The sequence below is a fragment of the Nestor notabilis genome, unplaced genomic scaffold, assembly GCF_000696875.1.
Source record: "Nestor notabilis isolate BGI_N333 unplaced genomic scaffold, ASM69687v1 scaffold24181, whole genome shotgun sequence".
Lineage (NCBI taxonomy): Eukaryota > Metazoa > Chordata > Aves > Psittaciformes > Psittacidae > Nestor > Nestor notabilis.
In genome coordinates this window covers 9,898-28,254 of record NW_009913699.1, presented here as the reverse complement: position 1 = coordinate 28,254, position 18,357 = coordinate 9,898, and the positions used below count along the sequence as shown (strand labels likewise).

Here is an 18,357-nt window from a genome sequence, read left to right as displayed (position 1 = left end):
GGGACCCACTGTTCCCCCAGCTTGGGCACAGATTGGTGTCCACGCTAATGATGGCAGCATTAGTCGTTTCCCCCCATCTCAGCCTTTTTTTCATCAGCTGAGAGGATGCAGGATTTACCTAGGGTCGAGGGACCAGCACCGAGTTGACCTGTAAACCAAAGCCACGCTTGAGACTGGCAGCCGATTTGAAAAGTTGCTGGTGGCACCTCACATGGAGAACCCCTTTAGCAGGGTGAAAAAAACCCCCACTGTGTAATCACTTGCCATGTTCTGTACTATAATTTGTACAGAAACACTTGGGTTTGGAGGAGGAGCTCTGGTGGGGACGCAGGCTATTTTAGACAACTTCCACATAGTTGGCATTGTACAGGGCAGCCTGTGGTTACGCTAGTGGTTTGCAGTATTTATGCCCTTTCCCTATCACTGTTTTCCTCTTTGATTTGTGCTGCCATCCTCTTAGACCCAGTGTTAGCATTAGGTTTTTACTTTTTCTCTCTGTCCAGTCCGTCTCTCTTTTGGCTGACTTAGCTTGGTTTAGATTCCCTTGCACAGAAACCATTGTGCAAAAGCTTTATTTTTACAGTGCCTTGCTTTTAATGGTGGTCCATCCTACTAAGTGAGGTGGAACTCACCTGGGCAGAGCTATGGACGAGAATCTTTTCCTTCCTTCAGATAGCTGGCTCATTCCTTCCCATATTGGACTGATCAGACAAAAGCCTAGTTTATTACAAAACCTTTATTTATGCCCTCCACTGGTATAATTTAAGAAAAAAAAATCAGTATAGGATAATTCTACATTTAACTTTTTACTTTAATTTTTACTTGCATTTTTTTGCCATTTAACTTGTGGTTGTCTTTTTTTTTTTTCCTGTTGAAGCAAATGACTTTGGCACATACAGTAGTTTTTTACTTTATTTCTAAAGGAGGTTGCACCTTACACATCTCAAGATTTGACCTTAAATTAATTATAAATGGAGCAGAAAAACAGTGTTATGCTTTATATTCTTACACTCTAAACGTTCTTGTGTTCTAATAATCTAACGTATGCTTTTACTGACTGCTAATTTAAAGTTATTTTTGTATTAAAAACCCCACAAAACCCTAAATTCACCGTTATCCATTCACAACTCTTTTTAATAGTCGGACGCAAAATGAAGGTCATCCAAAGTGGTTCGTTCTGGGTGTTGGACAAGTCATAAAAGGGTTAGATATTGCTATGATGAATATGTGTCCTGGAGAAAAACGGAAAGTGATCATTCCTCCGTCATTTGCATATGGACAGCAAGAATATGGTAAAAAAGTTTTAATACTAAATTTCGTCTTTCCTCTGTTTCACCCTTTCAAACACGTTATTGTAAATGACTCTTCAGAATTGCTCCTCCTGTTATTTGTGGAGGCACTGAAGGTGATGACTGCAGCTGTGCAGCCTAATCCTGCTCATTCCTATGCAGTTTAAGTAGTCCTCATCATAAACCCATACCCAGGCCTTGCAGTTTGTAATAGAATTCTGTACCTGGCACCCGATGTGTTTTTCCAAGTCTTGCTATAATACGACAAATTGACAGTAAGAGGAAGATCTTCTTGGTTCATATCAGCATTTTTTGTCTTAATCTATTATATTTTACTCATGTTTAGTTTCTGTTATTTGACTCTTACCTGCTTAGCCTTTCAGTGACATTCTGCATCTTCTGAGCAAAATGGAATGCATGGAATCCAGTGCATGCCACAAAATTATCTAAGTATAAATAAATTCTTCAAAATACTGGTTACATTCTGGATGGTTAGTGGACAATATCATCACATTACATAATTCCAACAGTACAACGCATTAAATCTGACTTGAATTCATGATGCTTAAGTGTGCAGTCTATTTTGAAAAAAGTTAGAGTTTTTATGCAGCATTTCAGCACTTAACTGTAGATAACTTAAATTCAGCTCTGACTTGAGCATAGTAGTTTCTGTGAAAAGGTAGCTCCTGCTCTGTAGTAATGGCTTGGTAGTGATGCTATGTCAGAATTCCGTGCACCAATTTTGTCTTTCATACAATTCCCTTGTAGCCAGTGAAGTTTACTAGGAATAAATTTTCCCACTTGAGCATAACGTTTAATAAGTAAGTCACATAACAACAAGGAAAAACACTGACAAATCTTTAACACTAGTATTAACTGTTTGTTCTAGGTAGCACTTCAAGAAAGTGTTATTTCTCTTCAGCATACCTGTCCTCTGCGTATGTCTCAGCATATTCCTGCATGCTGGGGAAGATGCCTGCCTAATCTTGAATTAGAAAAGATGCATGTGGCTTTCTAAATCTTTACATATCTTTCATTTATTGGTATGTATCTTTGTAAACTACTGGCACTGAATTCTAGTATTGTATCTTTCTTTTGTAAATATTTGTAAACCATGATTTATATTCAGATATTTAAAGCTTCCACATTTCTAAAGTTTGTAAGATGAAAATCTTCTAAACTCTGAAACCTGTCATTTTTACTATGGATATTTTAGATGAGTAGTGTGAGTAATAATAGTTTTGTTTACCTTCTGTGTACAAACAAAGTAGATTCTCTAGTTTTTCTTTAGTTTATGAAGGATGAACACAAGCTCAAAATTCTGAGGTTAGAATGTCATGCTCACTGGCTTTGGCTATGAATAGAAGCAACTTGCATGTTTACATTATAATTCTGTGCTGCATGATTTCTTGATGCTTTTTTGGCACTACTTTTAGATCTCATTACTTTGTTACTGACTCCCTTCAGTTCCTTTTTTTTGTCAGATGCATGATTCACTGACCTGTGTTTTATAGGCAGTGGTTTTTTACATCTGAAAATGCGTTGACACAGGAATAATGAAGTCTAACATGTTTTTTTTTTTCTTCAGAGACCAAAGTATTCTAGTAGTTTGTGGTTGGATTTTTTGGGGGGGCTAAGGTTGGTTTGTTGGTTTGTTTCAGGGTGTTCGTGTGTGTGTGTGTGTGTGAATCAGATGACTTACGTTCTGTTGCTTCTTTCTAATGAGATGTATATTTTTAACATTATTTTACATCAAGACCTTTAACCATAGGTATAATTCATAGTGAGTTGGTAAAACCTGATTTTTCCTGCTTGTTTCTTCACACAGAAAATACATACGAGCATTCGTCTATTACTGTAATCTTTTAAATCAGATTGCAGATATTTGATAAAGGCATATGCCTTAGAACCACTCTCGATAAAATCCATCATGTGACAGTATGTGGAAAAGTGAGAACTTCAGAAAAACTTGTTTTTCATGATAGCACAAACCCTTTTAATTTTTAAAAGTACTTGAATTGATATGAGCAATGTAATTTCATTTCAGGGAATTACATTGTTTGCAAATCTCTCTCAAAATCATTTATCTAAGAGAATGTGAACAATTTCCCTATCTAGCTGTATAATATGTAAATTCAGAGATAAATATTAACACAGCCTTTTGTAGTAAAAACCCAAGACTCTTTCTGTGTGAATTCATCATGTGTGTGATCTCTGACCATAGTGTCTGATTTCTTAAATGCTTTTTTTTTATTCATAGCACAGATCAAGATTCCACCCAATGCAACACTGATCTTTGAGATTGAACTTTATGCAGTAAATAAGGGACCTCGCAGTGTTGAAGCATTCAATCAAATCGACAAGGATGGTGACAAGAAACTTTCTGAACTTGAGGTAATGTGATGTAACTAATTTGGAATAAATAATGTATAAAACTATAAGTATAGTTGCTATAGTTGCATTATCTTTACATGAGGTGCCTCTGCTGCACGATTGAGTAAAGCTTCTGTATGCCTACATAAACTACACCATGCAATTTTGGAATTTGCTTTGGTTAATACCTTAGTATGTCTTGGACTTGCTAGGAAACAAACTTAACATGTGCCTGCACTGGAGTCACAATAACTTACATACATACAACCTGTATGTCCTTGAAGATAGCTTTTGAGTACTGTCATAAAAGCCACGATGGTTGGACTTTTTTCTTTTCTTCTAGATCAGCCAGTATTTGAAAGAAGAATTTGCAAGAGATGGCAAAAAACGTCATCCCTCAGTCCATGATGAAATCTTAGCTGATATATTTAAGAAGAATGACCATGATGGAGATGGTTTCATATCAGCAAAGGAGTACAATGTCTACCAGCATGATGAACTCTAAGTACTTAGAAAAATCTTTGGCCGTTTTCTGGACACTGAATTTTAAATAATAATACTTTGTCACATAATTTTTTGTATTTTTTTTTATGGTGGCATCTTTTTATACCTCTTAAAATGACTGTAAAAATCTGATTTAAGTTCAATTAATAAAGTTTTAGACATCTCAAAAGAAAGAAATAAAATTGGAAAACACTATTATCTATTATTTGTGGTTCCTACATTATGTCCTAATCTACAGTATTGCTCAGTAGTTTTTCTCATTGTGTAAAATATTGATGAAAGTAATTATTTCTGTCCTATCAAGCACACAAAAATGGTTCCAGTACCTGTTGACATAGTCACCAGTTATGTTCTAACTACTTCTCAATCCCCTATAAAATAAAAGGAGAAAACAGAATTCCAGGGCCTTAACTGTTAAAATTCTGCAGGCTACTAGGCCAGCTTCTTGAGGAATTGCTGTTTGCAGCAAATTTAACTGTAAAAGGCCTTAAAGGAAATGAACACTGTCTATTGAACGTCAGCATAGAAACACAAATGTTTTTAAAGAAACTTAAAATAACCTCCTTATTGTAATATTAACATGAATAATGGGGTTCATGAAAAGCTAGTATTTTAAGTAGGTTTTTAAACTTTGACTTTGTAAAAAGTTAGCTAGTTTACTCAGCAGCACCAACTTAAAAATCTACACCATCATGATTTACTTGGATGAGGTGTGTCATGGTTTAACGCCATCTGGCACCTAACTACCATGTAGCCACTTATTCACTGCCCCTACTTCCAGGGGGACAGGGAGGAGAATCGGGGGGGAAAAAGGCAAAAACTCAAAGGTTGAGATAAGAACAGTTCAATAACTGAAATAAAATTAAAATACACAATAATAATAGGAAAAGGAGAGAGAGGAAGGAATTAAACCCCAAGTACTGCCCAAAAAAACAAGTGATGCACAGTGCAAATGCTCACCACCTGCTGACCAATACCCAGCCTGACCCAAGCAGCAATCCGTCCCTCCCAGGTTAACACCCTGCTGTTTATACACTAAGCATGATGTTCTGTGGTATGGAACATCCTTTTGGCTAGTTCAGGTCAGGTATCCTTGTCAGTTACCTTCCCAGCTTTTTGTGCCCTTACTGGCAGAGCATGGGAAACTGAAAAGTCCTTAATTTAGTATAAGCACTACTCAGCAACAGCTGAAACATCAATATGTTATCACCATTATTCTCAGGCAAGCTGAAATGCAGCACTGCGCTGCTACTAGAAGGAACATTAACTATCCCAGCACAAATGAGGACAATCACCCAACATATTATCTATAGTCCAGTGTGGCTGCTTCATAGTTCAGAAATAATAATGAATGTGAATTATGAAGTGGTGACAACGTCTTTGACAGCTACAGCTCTGTTTTGAGATTTAAAACTATATACATATTCCTTTTTGTTTTAAATATTTGTGCATATGTGACTTACGACACAAGGTGGAAGATGATGGGAGATACTACATATAAACATAACTAATTATTTGGGCATCATTCTGGTTACCCTCACTTTGGACAAATGTACAGAGGTAGCGATAGCTAATAGCCTGCTTCAGGCTCGTTAGCTGTTCTGCTTGTGCAGATGTTATTGTAATACTTGTGTAACACACTTCACTCTTCTCATGTGAAAAGTAGGGGCTGCATTCTTTTCAACAGGTAAGAGATGCGCACATTGAAAGTGGCAGCACAAGTAAGTACAAAAGCTTCCATACCTGGGTTATCCTTAAAGTAATTCTAAAAGGTAGAAACACTTTTCCGAAATTGTTTTTCTAGTTTAAAATAGCACGGGGAGAGCTTCAACCAACGCCACTCCCAACCTCAGCATTGGACACAATTCTGCAGCGCCCTCTGGTGTTTATATTCTCAACAGACTTAATTTTCTGTGGTTGAGATCTACTGGTTAAAGACCTTAACCCTGACCCTTTGTTGGAAGGATTTAGTTCTGTTATTTTTGTAAACTTCCAAAACACGTTTTCTGATAAGCATTTTTTTATGAACACGTAAAAAACTCAAGAGCAGCTGTGACCTACAATCCAACCAAACACAGAAGGTGGACTAGCTGGTACCTTTTTAGTAATCTAAAGAAACCATTGACATATGGTAATAGCATCCTAATGTGAAACGCCTACCCCTAGTTTTAGTTGTTCCCTTTTGTAAATGAAACATTAGACTGAGCTAAGTTTTAGCATGGTTTTAATCTGATACTACAGTTAAACATTCATGAGGACACTAAATTATTAACAAATACTCTCATCATATGCCAGTGTAGATAAAGGCAAGATTTTGGAGTGAAACAACAAGTTTGTGTAAACAACTTAAAATATATTCTAGCATTTATTTTGACATTTCGAAAATACAGTTTAAAAGTACATTTTTCATTTTCATGATAATGAAAGGAGAAGGTTCTAGAAAGAAAAGCAATGTCAGGGAATGCATGAGGGCATTTTCAAGTAAAAGGTCATGGACTAGAAAGCAAAAATTTGAAGATAATAATGTAATAAAATGTTTTGCACTTTCACTATTTTGCATTTCAACAATTTGAGTTGTATTTACTAATTCTGAAAAGTTTGTGGCACAGTTATGCCCATGTCTGCAGCAACAGGCACTTACCTAGTTCAGCTACTTTACTCTCTTATGCCAGAGGTCAAAACAGGGCACAGCATGCAGTCGTACATACTTTTGTCCATTAAAAGAACACTCAAGGCACCCATAGACTGTCTCCCTTTTAGAACTTCCCATTCCACAAAGGACACAGGGACCTTTCGGGATGTTGTTATTAAGTAAATTAATTCGGATGTGAGACCCTTCCCTGAGATAGCTTGTAGAGACATCAGTCATGCTTGCAGCTTTTTCATAATAATCTGTAAAAAGGTCCTCCAAGTAAGCATCAGAATTAGCAATGGTAGCCACTACTCTTTTATCTGAAAAAGAATACACACACACACAAAAAAGCAATGATTTGTTGTTACATTATAAACAGTTTACAAAACAACCTGTCAATCTAGTTATGAAAATAACAACTGATTGATAAAACTATTCTAAACGTGCCACATTGTACATTACTTCCCATCAGAAGCTCAGTGATGAAATTTTTTTCTTTAATTTCACAAAAGACACTGAGAAAAGCCATAAATTTGTTGTTTGATGACAATTTTTAGAACACCTAAAAGGAAGGCATGAGGTAAGCTTTTGAAAAATTGGTGCCAAATCAAATCACAGCTGTATACTTCCCTGTTTAACCATGTTTATTTTTGCATTTCTGGTTTTATTTTCTAAAACTTGTAAATTCCTTTTTCTTCCCCCACCCCAATTATTAAAAAAAACCTAAAACCACCAATACTTAACAGATTTAGAAAATTTGGAGGACTCCAAGTTGACCTCCTAGCAGATTTCTAAGAATCCAAACACCCCAGGAAGAAATTATGTTTGGAACTACCTACCTTTTCTCTCTCTCTTCAGGGACTGATTTGTTTAGATTGGATGACAAACTTTTAGACAGCTACATCTACTGAGATGTATCACACCCACTGAAGATTTATCCCCTTAGCATGAACAGGAGCAGCACTGAAGGCTTGGTCCATAAAAGCCCTTTGATCAAAACCAGGATACAATGGAGCAAGGACATCTATACAGAGCATCCTTTAGAAGGATGTGTTTCCTACTCAACATTTATCTTCACACTCAGATATGCAGACTTTCAAAATACTTAGGCTAAGGAGTGTTAACAGTATATGATCTTGTTCTGAAGAAAATCTAGCTACATAGTTTTGTTGGTTGTTGTGTTCATATCAGAATGAGAAATAGCAGCTATGACAGTATCTTGCCTATGTCCTTGCCATGTGAACATACAGCCTAAAGTGTATGTTCAAATATTTAAATTAATATTGTTTGATTTTTAAACTTTTATATTTTTTAAGAGTTTGCCCTTAAATATTATTTATAGATTATAACTTGTATTACATAACACTAGCTGTTATATGCAGCATATGAAATAGGCTTAATGTTAACTGTAGTTAGTTGTATAATTACTCCACACCAGTTTATCATCAGCTATAAATTTTTAGGATCTTTAGAGTTTTAATGAAGAGCAATACCATAAATTTGTCATTTGTGAGTCAGATTCTCAAATGCAAATTTTAATAACTTTACGCTTATGTCAATACACAAGAAATTGAGAGGTACATTTTCCATCAAAGTTTTCTTCTTTAAACATTCATCTTGCACACAAAGAAACAAAAATCCACTCTTCATGCATTAACTAAGACATTTGGATATAAATATCAAAAGTCATACTTCGATGAAACAGATTACTCTTTAACCCCGTTAATTTGGTCAGTGAAGATGATCCAGATTTCTCTTTTTCAAATCCTCCTTTCGAAACCGGAGTCACACAGAGTTCTGTAAAAATTAAAAATAAGTTTTTAGAAGAATAAAATACAAAAGCAGTAATTGCACAATAGTTCAATACACTTTCTAATCTATAAAGCTAATAGTGACTAAATTCAGCTTTGCTACTGTTTTTAATGGCTAGTACCACTCTTTAATACAAGTCTGCACAAACAAGCCCACAGAATCAAGTGACACAGATTCAACAGGGATTTTAAAATGTTTGTGGCTTTCAGCACACATCCTCAGAGTTTGGTTTGGTTTGTACACAATTTAAGACCATGTTAAGGGACTAAGTCAATGTCATATAAGTGGAAGCCCTTTTTCTGAAGGAGAAACATTTCTATGATCTCATTTGAAACTAAAAATGAAAAATAATAAGCAATGCTGTGAGCTCTTTAGTGACCTCTGCTAACTCCAAATCAACTATTAAAACTTTTTTCTTTTTAATAAAAAAAAGTATCATCACCTACATTTCTATCCATAACTTGAAAGAACACCTTTAAAGTAAAATATTACTTTAAGAAAAAAAAATCATGTTTTAAACATTCTCAATTGAGAATTCTCTTCAATTTGCAAATAGAAATATCAATTTCATCGGCTATTCCACTAATAGTGACTTTGAGGAAAAAAAAAGGTGTATGTACCTACCCTTGTATAAAGGTAAAATAAAATTAAACCACTTCCAAACCTTAAATTAATGTTAAGCATTATATGTAAGTGAATATAAAGAACCACCATACAATATTATCTCCTTTACTTTTAATCTAGTAATTATGCCTGGTTTGGGGTACATTTAAAGTTTTCACAGAAGGGAAGGTATTTCACAGTTCAGTAAAAGGGTGCTTTGCAATGCAGAGTGTCTGTTTTATCCTGTGAATACCGAATGGTACAGAGCTATGTGCAGCTTTTAGAACATAGTGCTATTTAGATCTGCAAAGACAGAGATTAATTCCCTAATCAGGTCTTTTATTTTGCTATTTAAGAAACCCACAATATTATAGAGACTCAAGCAATTCCTGAAACAATTCCCACTGAGCGCATCTACGGTGGTTTCTGTATTTAAATACACATGAATCTGGTTAAAACTTTATTTAACTTTACCCTGCTCAGTGTAGAGTTTTGCATTTGATATTATCAAGTACTAGATCAAATCCTAAATTGACTTTCTGGTTTATTACTAACAACTTTGGTAACACTGATAATGTTTACACTTTAATTAGTGAAAATCATGTAAATACGTAAGTGCTATCCTTTCCTCAAAAGAAGCAAAACTTAAAAAAGCTATGCAATTTTTTTATTAGTTTCCAGTAATTGTGATTATAGCTTCCTAAATATCTTCAGATATCCTATGCAGTAATGATGTATCAGACTGAAATTAAAGCCCCAACAGAAAAAAATGTTAGCTTAATTTACAAGTTCTGCACATTTTCGTCTTTACTTGGGTCTTCTTGCTTTCCTATTTTATGCAAAACTGATCAGATGGTCTCATAAGCCTGTTTCTTACAGGCTAGAAACATAAGGAAGCGATTTTTTTGTTCCATGCAACTGCGGGATTTAAAAAGACATTACAAAATCATACTTAACTTTAAAAATACGTTTCCATGAGAGACTATTTTCTAGCACCTGCCTTGATTATCTGTTCAAAAATTGCTTCTCTTAAAAAGTCAGACAACTTAGGTGCATAAAATCTAAGCATAACATTGTATGGGATCAGGGCTTATGTATACAAAGAGCAACTATTTTAAAAATTCAGATCATTATAAATAATAGCAGTAATGACAGTAACTAATATCACTTACCAAAATTACCATCCAAATGAATGTAAAGTTCAAATACACTAAAAGCAATAGTTGTATGTGCAGGAAACACAATGGCTTTGTCCCGCCCTTTACAATTCTGATCTTCAATAAAGTGAAACTATAATTTAGAAAAGCATCAAAAGAAATTAAGTTACAAATTGAAATGGAAAAATAAACACAATAGTATCTTAACTGTATATATTAAGAATTATAATGGCAGGAGGAACCTTTGAAATTGAACATCAAATTTCACAATTAAAGAATTTTCTATTAACACCTTTTCATTTTAAAAAGTTTGACACAGAGGTAGTAGCTTAACTTGCATCAAGCATTGAAAATTATATGAATTATTTAGAAATACTAAGAATGGGCAAACCTCAGAAGATTTGTAGGTTCAATTACTAAAACACACTGAAAAGAGGTAGAGAGAGGAAGAACGTAAGACAGGGAGTAAGATGCCAAGCCTTGAAGTAATAACAACGTGAAGCTCCAATGTTTTATAGAAGACAAAATATAAAAATGAAAGATAGGCGATACAGTTATTGGAGATTCAAACTACGAAGTAGGTTTTTGCTGAGGCTTCCCCCAAAGCAATGGCTCATTTTCTAGCCATCCTTTCATGCATTTCCCATCCCTCAGTCACATAAGCAATACTAAACGAAATACCAACTTTTAATTCAGTTTACACCAGTGCAATAATATTGATTTACTTCAGTTTTTTTCTGAGCATACATTGGTAAAAACCCAACCATATAATTTATAAAAATGAGCTTTTTATGTCTGTTCATTTAAGTTACAGAATTTTGTCAAACATATTTACCCTCATTGTCTCTCCACGCATTCCAGTATGGACAGTTAATGAGCATTGCCTTGTAGTTCTAATACTCTCCATGACCACGCACAGAATTTCCATCCTACTTTTCCTTGATTGATGGACTAGACAATGATCAAAGTTTATTTTTCTAAAATCAAGAGGGAGGCAGGAAGGAAATTCAGAGATTATTAGCAATTTACAAAGCAGCTAATAGAATTAGTAACTTTAAAACAGTAAATAAATCACTACAACTTCTGTCTCATAGCAGTAAAACAACTGACTGAGGTAACCTCTGGAAACTTAATACTGGTTTTCAGTGTTTGGGAACAGAAGCACTAAAAAAATTAAAGGAAAGCCAGTAACATAAAAATGTTATGTGGGACATCCTGGAAAATTCCAGGTCTGTCCATCTGACACTGTTCTTAGTGACAATAAGGAACTGACAATGCACTCTAATTAATAACCATTTTTTAAAAAGTGATATAATGAATGTCAGTCAGAAAGAATTTACAGAAAATAGATAGTAAAAGCAATAGCTGTAATGCTTTACTTTTGAGCTTCTATAAAGCTTACTTTTTAATTAGAAATCTAAATGATGCCTGTACAAGCTGGCATATGATCAGTGGATTAAAAACTGGTTAACCAATACATGTCAACTGTAGCTGAAAAAAACTCTATCACTCATAAACATGGAACAATCGTGAAACAAATGTTTCTAGGTGAATTTCTACAGGCATTAGCTCTTAGTCCTATAACACTGAATATTCTTATCAGAAGACTAGGACTCTTCTCCTATCCTCAATTATTAATCATAATATTTGGAGGTTACAAATAAACAAGGAAAAGGTAGGTACAGAACAAGAGAGGTGATGGATACAAAATGACATGCACTGCTTGGTAAATAACTACAGGAAAATTTGAAAATACCAAGTGTCACATCATGCGTAGTAAATTATTTACTGGGATGCAACACTGGGATTCACCAGGGTAACACTATGAACAAGGGATAATCTTTGAAATACAAACTAGAGAATTACACCTAGAATTAGTCGTATCATATTTCTTTGTGTTTGACATTTGCACTAGCACTACAGTAACACCAAGTTCATTTTCAGTGTCCATAGCTCAACAAGGATATTGGAAAAATGGAGACTGCATTTAGAGAACAGCAACAAAAGGTTATTCAAAATTCAAGTAGGTAAATCTACTTTGCTTTTCAAAGAAAGGCTGTGTAATAACCTCACAAAACCTTGAAGCACCTCCACTGGCAATAACGCATATAGCTCTCTAGTTCATCAGATAAAGGCAAAGAAATCCTATTTCTGAAACCTAAAGTTAGATAACGTTATTCAAAGTAAATTCCAAATATTCAATAGTATAGAATATAGGTAGGACCTTGGATGGACTCTTCCTCTCTGGATTTATATTTTTTCCTGAAAGTTGCACTGTAATTCAGACAAGAATTGATTCAGAAAAATTGTACAGTCTGCATCATACAGGTTGTGTGTCTAATCCCAGTGATCCAACCACGGACTCTTCGAAAATATTAGATGGTTACTGGCTATTGATTGTCTAAAAATAATCAAAACCTAATGATTTTAGAGGTTCAACCTAAGTGTATGGAATATAATTATAGAACCAGAAAACAGAATACATAATATAACCTTGTAGTAAGTTCTTTAAGTAATGTTGGTACTTCAACCTCATGTTTGGTCACAATGCCAAATGAAGCTTTAAAGGCAATAGAATCTGATCCAGCAATATCAAAACCAACATCATTCATTATCTGATTTCCTCTTCTACCATTAAGTGAAACATCTGATTTGTCTTCATAGTTCAGCAACTGGTAAGACGAGACACCTAAGTAAAAGAAGATAACAACTGTGTGATGAAAAGTCTCAACATTGTATTTTTTACACAAGAAGAGAATAAATGGTACTGTTCCTACTGTGCTTAACCATTTTGATGTGCAATTCAGTGCTCGTCACTGGTTTTACTACTGATGACATTTACCTGACTGAGACAGGGTGTGCCAGTAATATTAACTTTGACTTTTACCTCACATGTCCCAATCAGAAAGACTTACCACATGCTTCATGTATGTCTGTTGATTCCAGGGCCTATGTCAGTTTATTTTGAAAGCAACAGATTAATTCTGACTTACTTGAAAGTTTCCATCAGTTTAGTGTGTAATCAAAGGATCAGTGCCAAAGCATTTCTATAATGCTTTCTTTATAGCCTTAAAACCATTGAATATTAGAATGCATTGGTTGCCAAATTAAAACTAATAGAGCAGGTAGAACAGAAGGATTAGGCATTCAAATTCATTTGAGAGTCTGGGGTTTACTCTTTTTTTTTTTTTTAGTCCTTTGAAACTCAGGATAAACTGGCATTACGAAGTCAACCAATATAAATCCTGTTTGTCTTTATTTTTAACAAAAAAAAAGATTCATATGTTTTTCATAATTCTAAAAATATTGTAACTGCTTGTATTTGTCACATAAAAAAGGAAATTCAATTGCAAAGTTCTTTGCTTACATTAAAGGACAATACATTCTGCACTAATATCTAAACTTTACAGAAAAGACTAGTAAGGTTTTGTGAGACTTTGTAATGAGATTTTACAACCTTTTTCGCAGACTTTTTAATAAGATTTTTCTGTCTCCAACTTTTTTCATCATGCTTGCATCCTGAAATCCCCCCTTTGTGAGGTCAGTTGGTATTTCTGTCCTCTTATGGTCATACTGGTTTGTCTTAGTAGTGTTTTTAATTAATGCAATTAATGCCAGCAACACTTTTGTCAAAATGGACTTTTTTCCAAAATAAATAAAATAAGTAATATAAAGTAATGAAACTCTTTTGAGAAAACATAGCATGTAGACAAAAATTGCACCAACTTTTCAAAGGAAGGTATAGGAAAGCATCAGCAGTATTGTTCAATTTTGCATCTCCTAATTCTCATGGAATCACATAAAAGATTTCTGATATTGCATAGAAAAGGTAATTTACACCCAGTTAATCTTTTACAATACACAAAGAAGATTACAAATGTGGAAAAACATGGAAATCCAATTACTTCAGTCAGATAGCTGTTAAATGCTTCTGCTGGTGCAGAGCCCAGTCCATCAGTAGGAATAACTAGCATGGAACACCTGAAGAACTGAGGCCATTCTGACATGGTTAAAAGTGAGTATACAAAGAAATGTGAACATTTAAAACAAATTTTAAGTAGCAATTAATCAACATACATCAATACATCAGGAATCTGTTGCCATTTGTGAACAAACACAACGCTTAACTGAATTTGTTTCGTATTAGTTCAGAAAATATCAAGGCCTTTTCGTATAATTGCGTCCTTTATTTATTACAAGACTAAGCAAGATAAATTTATTACCCATTTACTAAACACCCATCATACTACATGCACAGTTTAAACTATGTCTGCTGTTCTGTATTTACTAGAAAACATGCATTTTTCCACTTTGAAGAAAGATAGAAATCTTACCTGCAGAAATTTCTTTCTCCCCTTGCAGGATGTCTTTTAATGTGAAAGGTGTTGAAGCAAATTTAGATTTTTTTGAAAGCAAACATGTTCTTTTCTTAATCACAAGGCTCAAAGGTTGATATCTATCAGCTTCACTGAGACTGGGCACTGGAACTAGTCTTCCTCCATCACCAACCTGTTTAACAAAGTTTTTGGTTGCAGCAGCAAACATATTATGACATTAAAAATGATAATAATAGAAAGCTCTGTATCAAGTGTAACTTCCAGACGTCAAGCCCATGTTCAGTTCTTTTTGCAATGTTCTTTCAGACAAATTAAGGTGTTTTTTAAAAGAAAGCTATCAAACTGGTTTTTTTAGATAGAGTTCTATTTTGCTTGGAAAGAATCAACAGCATCGTAGCTACCAAGTTTCTGTGGTGTTTTGCTCCAGCCTTCTCTCAAAGACCTTCAGTTTAGCTCTCTAGTTCTGCATGATGAATAATGCATTACCAGTGCAAACTGATAGGGAAATAGTTCGCCTTTTATTGGCAGGTTAATGTCACTGTTAGAAAACAAAATTTACATTGTTAGAAACAGCAGACAGAAACTTGTGCAACCCTCAGCTTCCCATTAGGAGTTATTGATGTATTACTGTTTCTGGGGTCCTCCCTTCGTCTGAATTGTAGTGTTTTACCAACAACCAACAAAGCAGCCCAGACGCACTCCGGTATACAGCCTTAATTATACATTCGTGAAAGCTGGTAAGTCTGCTGAGATGGTTTTGCCTTTCAGCAGCAGTAGCATGACCTACCTGTGAAAGCTCAGCTGGGGGGTCAGTGGTGTGGTGGGCCAAAGCGTATGATTAGAGATGGCTGGAGTCAGGGGGACAAGAGCAGTGGGCTTTCGTTATATTTTATTCCTCACCTATGGACTCAGCTGACTGTGAGCTAGTTTTGAGACAGGACAGCTGCATGTGTTTGGCTCAGACTACTGAGAAATTCACTGAATTTTTAAAATTATGCAAAAATAATAAAAGCCAATTGCAGACAGAAGTGAGAGGATTAAGGAGCAGCTCAAGGATCCATGAGGGAAAGCACCAGTGTAAAAGGATATAAAATTGTAAAGGGAAAAAAGAGTCACCAGACAGCATGGTGGAGGATCAGTGAGGGAACAGGAGGAGCTGACCCATCCTCATGTGAACAATTACTTGATTTTCTTGCAAAAGTGGTAAGCATACAACTACTGAATCTTATAGCACATCTTCCAGACTCCTTTTGGAGTTACAATAGGCAAAACACCAGCCACAGGCTTGTAAATCTACACTTTAATATTAATATTATTCCTGGTTGCCACGTAAAAACTTCTGTTTGGGTGGCTAGTTTTTCCTGAAGTAGGGTTTCCATGTGAAAGGATTTTAATTATTGTTTTTATAATACGATCACTTATTTAATACTTTCACATGCTTCAATTTAGCTCTTTCCAATACTTCCATAAATATTTCTAAATGTTCAGTATCAGGAAGTCAAATAAAAAGGCAAAAAGAGGAATGTATTATCTCAGCTACCTAAGAAGAAAGGAAAGGCTGTCAGAGCTTTCTGCTTACTCTAGAGGGTGCTGAAAAATCAAAGCTGTTTATGTTTAGATTTTGAACTGAAATCATGTGGAATGATGCAATTCAGTCTGACTGTAATACATATTACACCTCAGTAATAAAACAAACAAAAAATAAAAAAGAAAACTGTACAAATTTACTCAATCAACACATTAACAGAACTTAAAAGGTTTTAAAGGGAAGGAAAAGCTAAGGAAATTCTTAAATTAAAATTGCCCATTCAGTCTTGATTTATATTTATCCTGTAGATGTCCTATAACTGTTTGACAGGATACTATTTTTACTACATGTTATCAAGCTCAGCTGACACAGTTTATTTAACACATATTTGTATTTCTCTTGCTCAGTATGTGGTCATAGATCATACTCAGTCTGACACTAGCACTAATTTTGATAACAAATAGTTTCATCTGATATGTTTACATGGTACTCCTGTTACTCTAATACGCTATAATCCATCATAAGTGCTGCAGCAGCTGTTTGTATCATTCTTATGCTACAGGTCAGAAAACAGGAGTGCAATTACATTGACACTGCTGGGTTCAGAAAACATTCACTAATTTTGTGCATTCAAGTGATGAAGAAACCTAAGATATTTCCCCCATCCCTCCAGTACAAGGCATTTCTGTACTTAGCACACAAGTGTCTTTATGAACTTCCAGCATTTCTGCAGCCCTGGCATACTCTCATTCTGGGCAACCAACAAATGAAAAACATACTGTGCATACGTTATGCCCGAGTTACCACTTGAGTAGAAAAATCTTGCCTCGCCAAGTCCTGCAGACAAAAATCCTTGCTCACATGTGGTTCATGCTACCTCTGGGGAGTCCCAGGGTTGTAACCTTCCATACCTCTTAGCACAGGGCCATAGAACAATAGTGACAAGGCAACCCATCTGCCTTCACTATACAGGATCCTCCGTAGTCGCAATCAGCCCACCTTGATACATTACTGGAATAAGGTCAGACTTGAACCCTCACCATGACACAGGCATCACTTAAAAAAAAAACCTAGAAAAATATGATGAAAAAAATCCCCCCCAACAGATGGCCTAATCACCATCTATGATGACCTTTGTTGTTAAGTGAGCCCACTGAACCATATACAAACTTGGTGGTGTCAGAGATAAAATTATTCCTCCGGTTTTCCAATCTCCTCAATCATGAGAACACACTTTCTCTGTATTATCCCTTCTCTCTCTAATTATATACTCTCTGACCCTTGTAAATAAATAAATAAATCAAGACTTACTGCTAGAAGCCTCCTTTGCTGATTCATCTGTAAAGCAGATTCATCTACAACCGGAAGGTGGAATTCTGTGCAAGAAAAACATATGAAGTATTGTATAGATATAATGCTCTACTTTCATGTTTGATTGTTTGGGGTTTTTTTAATTGATTTTCCTGTTCCTGTAATTATCTTAACTCTGCTGTCTGCTCCTAACTACTACGCTCTGCTCTTCTTCTGTTTGAGTTGTCCATTCCCAGCAGACTGAAGGTGTCTGTAAGTTTGCCTAAGGACATGACAAGCCCCCACATGGGCAGCAGTTTCAAGGTAGTTTATTTAGCTCTGTGTTCGGCAGTTTCTTTCCTATATCTTCACCAGGAGTGAATAAGAAAATAGTTTACTGCATAAGCAAGATGAGTTCTATTTCTTCAGAATTGGTCTTACCCATGGAATAGTAACAGAGCAGGCAAGTAAAAGTGATACATAGCTGAGAATTTTGATGCTTAAATACTGTGTTTTTTTCACTACATTGTATTGATAAGAACTTGGAGACTATTTGATAGTAAAACCTAGAGGACAGTCCTGCTTTCTGCATAACCTTTGAGGATGTAGAAGGCTTCCTCACTAATTATTGATTAATTCCATCATTATTTTTGTTGTATTATTAGATAGTTATACCTGCAGGAATTTTGGATATGTGCAATGACGGGGTGTTTAAAGATGCATTTATAGGCTGACCTCAGGTGTGTGCAAGCTGGAGACTTATCCAAGGAACCAAAAATGTGGAATTATCTCACTAATTTCAATCTAGAATCATCTGCAGGTTATTTTGATA

General features: G+C 35.2%; 2 protein-coding genes across 2 annotated transcripts in view; one reads left to right on the top strand and one right to left on the bottom strand.

The window, feature by feature from the left end:
* Positions 1 to 4,302, top strand: part of FKBP7 (FK506 binding protein 7) — a 4,575-nt gene extending 273 nt beyond the window's left edge. Inside the window, exons 2-4 of the mRNA XM_010023325.1 lie at positions 1,141 to 1,292; positions 3,550 to 3,683; positions 4,006 to 4,302. Of these exons, the coding sequence (XP_010021627.1) occupies positions 1,217 to 1,292; positions 3,550 to 3,683; positions 4,006 to 4,167 (372 nt within the window). The 5' untranslated portion in view covers positions 1,141 to 1,216 and the 3' untranslated portion in view covers positions 4,168 to 4,302. The remainder of the gene's footprint in view (positions 1 to 1,140; positions 1,293 to 3,549; positions 3,684 to 4,005) is intronic.
* A 2,514-nt stretch (positions 4,303 to 6,816) lies between these two features.
* On the bottom strand, positions 6,817 to 14,915 carry DFNB59 (deafness, autosomal recessive 59). Its single transcript, XM_010023324.1, has 6 exons — positions 14,705 to 14,915; positions 12,864 to 13,059; positions 11,206 to 11,347; positions 10,386 to 10,503; positions 8,491 to 8,595; positions 6,817 to 7,118 (listed from the first exon to the last, which is right to left on the bottom strand). The coding sequence occupies exons 1-6, from the start codon at positions 14,913 to 14,915 to the stop codon at positions 6,817 to 6,819; spliced, it is 1,074 nt and encodes a 357-aa protein (XP_010021626.1).
* Between the last annotated feature and the right edge of the window lie 3,442 nt (positions 14,916 to 18,357).

Bases quoted from the DNA above. Each gene is read 5' to 3' on its own strand.
- DFNB59 (XM_010023324.1), bottom strand. From the start codon at position 14,915: ATGTTTGCTGCTGCAACCAAAAACTTTGTTAAACAGGTTGGTGATGGA. The intron at 13,060-14,704 runs GTAAGATTTCTA...TCTTTTACTTAG, and splicing joins GGAGAAAGAAATTTCTGCAG to GTGTCTCGTCTTACCAGTTG. The intron at 8,596-10,385 runs GTAAGTGATATT...TAATTTTTACAG, and splicing joins TCATTTGGATGGTAATTTTG to AACTCTGTGTGACTCCGGTT.